The sequence below is a fragment of the Hypomesus nipponensis genome, chromosome 21, assembly GCF_054491055.1.
Source record: "Hypomesus nipponensis isolate SF chromosome 21, ASM5449105v1, whole genome shotgun sequence".
Classification (NCBI taxonomy): domain Eukaryota; kingdom Metazoa; phylum Chordata; class Actinopteri; order Osmeriformes; family Osmeridae; genus Hypomesus; species Hypomesus nipponensis.
In genome coordinates, this window is record NC_140381.1 from 1,337,398 (window position 1) to 1,343,661 (window position 6,264).

The following is a 6,264-nucleotide window of genomic DNA, read 5'->3' on the forward strand; positions in this document are numbered from 1 at the left end:
CCTCCTTCTCCCTCCCCTCTCTTTATCCCCCCCTCCTCCCTGTCACCTTAACCTTAGTCACCCTCAGATGTGTGTGTGTGTGTGTGTTACCCCTCACCACCTCTCTCTCTCTCTCTCCCCCTCCCTCCCCCCCCCCCTCTCTCTCTCTCTCCCTCCCCCCCCTCTCTCTCTCTCTCTCTGTCCCTCCCCCCCTCTCTCACTCTCTCTCCCCCTCCCCCCCCCCCCCCCTCTCTCTCTCTCTCCCCCTCCCTCCCCCCCCCCCCTCTCTCTCTCCCTCCCCCCTCTCTCTCTCTCTCTCTCTCTCTGTCCCTCCCCCCCCTCTCTCACTCTCTCTCCCCCTCCCCCCCCCCCTCTCTCTCTCTCTCTCTCTCTGATGACATCATTCCCCCACGCATTCTCTGTTCCTCCGATGTCATTCTGCAGTGTGTGATGCTGATGCAGTGGGACAACTTCAGCCGGAACTTTAGGATTTCCTGCTGCAACAAGACATGTGTACTAGTCATGTGACTACACACACACACACACACACACTAAACCACAGTTACCTCTTAGCCAACTCTACCACAATCACACCCTACAATAAGCTTATACTCCAACTCTCATTTTGAGCCTTTTTTCTGTTTTCTTTCCTCCCCTATTGACTCAGTAAGGGACACTGCAAGGGGATCCTGTGTTAGACGCATGGTAACCAAGACACACGCAGCTTGTAGTTTATGTAGAAGTAACCACAACTACCAACAACCATAGGGGCCATTGTGTATGTTCAGTTTACTTTATTAATCCTCAAGAAGTGTTCATGGTAACTCACAATGTACAATCACGGTATATAGTGTATATACACTTGTGTATCAACAACAAATTATAATTAGTACAATAAAAACACAGGTAATACAGTAAAATGTACATTGATGCATCAGAATAGGTGAAGCCACTGACCCTGTTTGGAATATAACCCAGAATAAAGTCTGAATCAATATATTACTATAACAATGATGATAGCTTATGCCACTGTGTATATAGTTATTGAATACCTATAGAAAATTATGTCCCAGTGTAATTAGGCAATAAGTTCTGCTATGTGTGTGTGATGTTCTGATGTGTGTGTGAGTGTGTACCAGGAGCAGGGCTGTTTCCATGGAGACCCATGTTGTGTTCCTCCAGGATGAACTACTCTACCTGGCACAGGGTCACTGAGGATGAGGAGTACAACCCAAACGCTGGGTAGAGGGGCTCAGAGAAGGTGGTGATGAACGTGTACAGGTGGGTCATCGTGTCAGAGGAGACCCTGTAGAAGGACAGAACACCAGCTGGCCTGTTCAGGTAAACTCCTACTCTGCTGGACCAAGATCTGACATGTATTAAAGTTTCTTCACGATTGTGCTGAACAGCGAGTCTAGTCCCAACCAAGTCCAGACTCAGACACCAGGATCTGTCGTTGTCTTCAAGTCTACAGGCATCACTCCTCCCTCTCCTACCGATGCTTGTATACGTCACTCCTACCAGGCCATCCCCCAACACCTCCACCTCCCTGTAATGGCGTCCAGTCAGACCCTCTCTACACAGCACCTGCTGCTCTCTATCAAACCTCTCTGGGTGATCAGGATGCAGCTGGTCCTCCCTCACTCCCTCCACCCTCCTGTTGTCCTCAGACAGAGAGAGTGTTTTCTGTGAGCTGTGTTTGGGTCCAGTGTGAGATCACAGGCATCTATAGAACAGAGGAGAGAGGCTGGATCAGAACTGTGTGTCTGGATGTTTAGATTTCCATCTGGTCAGTGAGTGAGAGGTTGTTTCTGTCAGATGGTCATGTGTGATTTTCAGTCAGAGGATTCTGGGATTGAACCCAGTAAGAGTGGAAGCATTACTGCTAGGTATAGTTTAACTGCCTCTGTGTGTTTGTCTGTGTGTCAGTGGATACATGTGTCAGTATGTACAAATCAAATCTAAATGTCTTTGTATAGCCCTTTTTACACGCAAGCATGTCACAGAGGGCTTCACATACACCCATAGCACTGCCCCTCAACCACCCTAAACCCTCAAAGACAGGTATGTGTTTATCTCTAACCCCCCACAACCACCACCACACACACACAAACACACATACACACACACAAACACTGTATCAACATCAAGTCTCAATGTTGGATGTACTGATGTACGAAACAACACTAACAGTTCTTAAGCAGCTGTGGTTTCACCCAGATCTCTTCATTATGGTCCACACTGTGGGAGACAGAGAGGAACAGACAGTGACACACACACACATACAGCCTGTGTATGAAGAGTGGTCAGGAACAGAGATGATTACCAAAGTAAAGGGACCTGGCTGTGTGTGAAGAGTGACAGTAAGAACTAGATATCAGGACCTGACTGTTCTCAGACCAACATGACTCAAAATACATACAGCTTCTGTAAACAACCAGAACCTCACCAAAACATAATTGTATAATAATCAACTACTCAGCATTGAACATGGCAAATGAAGAGGAATATATCAGTGACCAATACTAACTTGAGTTTCTCCAGTCTACTGAGTGGACCAGAGAGAACTGTGTCTCCTGGGTGATTGAAGCTCAGGTCCAACTCTGTCAGACGGCAGTTTGAGCTGAGAGCTGAAGCCAGAGAAGCACAGCCTTCCTCTGTGACTCCACAGAACGACAGCCTGCAGAGAGAAGTCGTCAGGACGTTACAACACTGCTGCCCTCTGCTGGTGGGTGTTGTTGACATCACTGGGTGCATTGTTGACAGACTTCTTCAACATGTTCTATGTGTCCCTGTCTGGTTCCATGTGTGTCTGATCACTGACCTCAGGATCTCCAGTCTACAGTGTGGACTCTTCAGTCCATCAGAGAGCAGCTTCACTCCTGAATCCTGCAGGTTGTTGTGACTCAGGTCCAACTCTCTCAGGGGACAGTTTGAGCTGAGAGTTGAAGACAGCTTTCTACAACTGTCCTCCGTCAGGTTACACCAGTTCAACCTAAATCAGACACGAGGAAACACATGACAACATGAAGATTAACTAGTAGGCAGCAGTGATAATACAATTATATATTCCACAGAAGTCAAAATGCATCTATAGTCAAAGGTATTTTTAATGACATGTTCCCATATCATGATCATGTTCATTATAACATCATCTGCCTGTGACAGTCTATGTCCATCAATGTGTATTGTTTTAATGTGAAGACTCCTCTACAGGTACTGACTTCAGTGTCTGCAGTTTACAGTGTGGACCTCTCAGGGCAGAAAGGACAAAACTCAGGGCACCATCACAATCACCATCATAACCAGACACTGTAATCCTCTCCAGGTGCAGCTCTCTCAGAGGACAGTCTGGTGACTGGAGGGAGGAGGCCAGTGATGCCCAGTCCTCATGGCTGAGACTCAAGTCAGTCAGTCTGAAGAAAAAGAACATTCATGAGCTGCAGTGTGGTGAAGTGGTTAAGACTGCTGACTGGAGGTCTCTTGGCAGCCAGGATTCACATCTCACCCAGGGTTCCTACAACTCTACAAACATCAAATGTTAAAAGTCCATTATTGTAATATTAATGTTTGACTAAATTTACTAGATTAACAGACCACATAGTTGACCTTTAAACACTTATGTCTTGTTCTACAGCAAGGCTATAATCACATTGAATGGAAAACGAAGCGACTTTGTCCATCATGGTCAGAGGTGTCCGCAGCTGTAGCGGCTGTTAGCAAGAGCACGAGAAGCTCCGTTCCCGCTGCCCGCGGAACTAAACTGCTGCTCAGAAGACTGTTATCCCGTAACTAGCCTGACAACCAGGGATGTCGTTAGGCCTAAAAACCCCCCTAAATAATTGTGCGTACATTTCTGGATTGTATGGGTTCCTCCCCCTTCAAATTATAATCCAATAGCCTATCACCATACTTTACGATATAAACCCCGGGCACTAGTAACGTCTCTCGTCAAAGACAGCCAGTATTACAGCCAAGGAGTTCAAAGTAAATGATGCACGGAGTGAAATTGTAAGTAGCCTACATGAAGTTACAGAAGGTGGCTATCTGAAGTTGTTAATGAGTGTTGCTTAAATTTAGGTTTTCTTGATATCAGGCAAATGGAAGCAAATATTGTAGTGGGTTAAGTTAAAACTAAGCTAGCTATGTGAGCTATTTTGTTAGAAACTGTCCCTAGTTAGCAAGAGTGTGAATGAGCGAATTCGAAATACAAGAAATAACTATCGACATCTCTCTATCCTTTGCATTAATATATCTATCTAGTATTTCGAAACAACATTATCAGTCCCTATAGAATGTTGTCATTTATAATCAATTAATGCTAGTGAAAACTACTCTATTGTACCGGTATATCATCCAATTCATTGACCATATGGATATAAGAACATTCTTTAGGAAAGGTGGCAGCTCCGCCCAGTCAGATGAGAGAGAGAAGCAGGAGGTTGACAGGGCAGAAGGAGCCAGTGTGATAGAGGTTATAAACGGTCTACAGGTCTAGAAGGACATGAGTGGAGTTTTTTTGTTTTCTCCTACTGTGGTGGAACTGTATAGGCATTTGTTTATTTCTCTCTTTATTTGAGAAAAGTTCATAGCCTATTTGTGTTGTCAAATGTCACTATGACCCTGACATTCTGTCTCTTGTGTTATCATATACTGAATGCAAGCAAAACTACAGAGCAAAATCACACTTTCTGATTGAACCAATCTATGAAGTGTCTGAAACAATGGATATCCACGGCCCCAAATGGGCCTTAAAAAAAAATTGCGGCGCGCAAACATTCAATTCCCCTTGGGGCTAAGTCCCCCATTTCTTTGAATCCTAGAAACGCCCCTGCTTACACGATCTGAACAAAACGGTCTCACGACATGGCTCTTTGAGTAGGACAATTATATAATTATATAATCCAGAGATAATCACGAACGGAACAATTTAAGTCGTCGGCTCTTTCTCAATAGCTCTAATATTCACCACGATTGTTGGGGAATATGTAGGCTACTTTGTCTGCTCTGAAATAAACTTCACCACAGACGATGTTCCAGATACAATGCGAATCATTACAATAATCTATGAGAAGTAAAAACTAGCTCAGATATTCTCCTTTTGTTCTGTCAAATCTCACTCTTCCGCCTCTACTGTAGCCCTGCTCTCCCTTTGGTCCACAGAAAATGACACTGAAAAGCGTCTTCCAAAGCCACACACACAATCCACACACACAACGCAATGAAACCCGTAATAAAAAAAGTGTATAAATATCTGGTTTCCTCTTCACTTATATCAGTGTAGTTCACAATTTAAACAAATTACAATATATGTTACAAGATGTATGTCAATAGTCTTAACATTACTAGGATGTTTGGCCCGTTTCCTAAAGTGATTAGAAGAAGTTGGATTTAGTTACCAGTGTAAAACTCAAAAACATAAATAAAAAATTCAATGAGTCAGATCAACATATGTGATGCATTGCATGCAAGTTTAAGATTAATACCTACACAGCTTTTCTGCAGTATCCTGCTGGTATCAGTCTGATCCGCCCCTCACTCTCTATGTTGTATTTCCTCTGGTCCATCTCATCCAGCTCGCTTTGTGACATCAGAAGTGCATTAGCCAGCACTGAGCAGTGATCCCCTGAGAGAGCACATTCTTGATCTGGTGACATGAAGAACTGGTGAATGTCCTCATGTACTGAACTGTCTTTCATCTCAGTCAAGCAGAGGAAGAGGCTGACGTGCCTCTCTGGTGAGATATTCTCTACGTCTGGCTTCCTGAGGTATTTCCTCATCTCCTCATCAGTCTCTGAGATGTTCTCTGTCTGGGGCAGAAGGCCCCATAGTAGAGGATACTACTCTCATCCCCTCCTTCCCCCTTCTCTCCTGTCTCCATCTCTCTACTCTCATCCAGTAACAGACTTCTTCTGAGAGCTGTGTTGAGGATGATCTCTTCTCTCCTCCTCTCTTTAGCATCCCCCTCCTCACCCCATCTACATTTGGAACAACTGCCTCCCATGACCTGGTCTTCTCAATGCACACTCCCTTCATCTATTCACTTACTCTCTCTCTCTTTCTCCCCCTCTGTCTCCCTCTCTCTTTCTCCCCCTCTGTCTCTCTATCTTTTATATTCTATTTCTTCCTTATTTCTCTATCTCTCTCCCTGATGGAGGAACTCGTTGAAGACCTGGTGAAGATTAAACCACAGATAAGTTCTCCTGTCCAGCCAGAAGATGTTTTCAGTAACCATGAATCACAGAGGATCCACCTTCAAATGAATCACTGTAGTACTTCTAACCA

The 6,264-nt window shown here is 44.6% G+C and overlaps 1 protein-coding gene across 1 annotated transcript; it reads right to left on the reverse strand.

The window, feature by feature from the left end:
- Positions 1-785: 785 nt before the first annotated feature.
- On the reverse strand, positions 786-5,824 carry LOC146237278 (uncharacterized). The gene is given in 7 exon segments (XM_084685202.1): positions 786-1,659; positions 1,662-1,705; positions 2,171-2,220; positions 2,510-2,659; positions 2,804-2,974; positions 3,204-3,395; positions 5,470-5,824. Coding segments are annotated over 7 exon segments (1,389 nt in total). The 5' UTR covers positions 5,760-5,824; the 3' UTR covers positions 786-1,167.
- Positions 5,825-6,264: the final 440 nt, after the last annotated feature.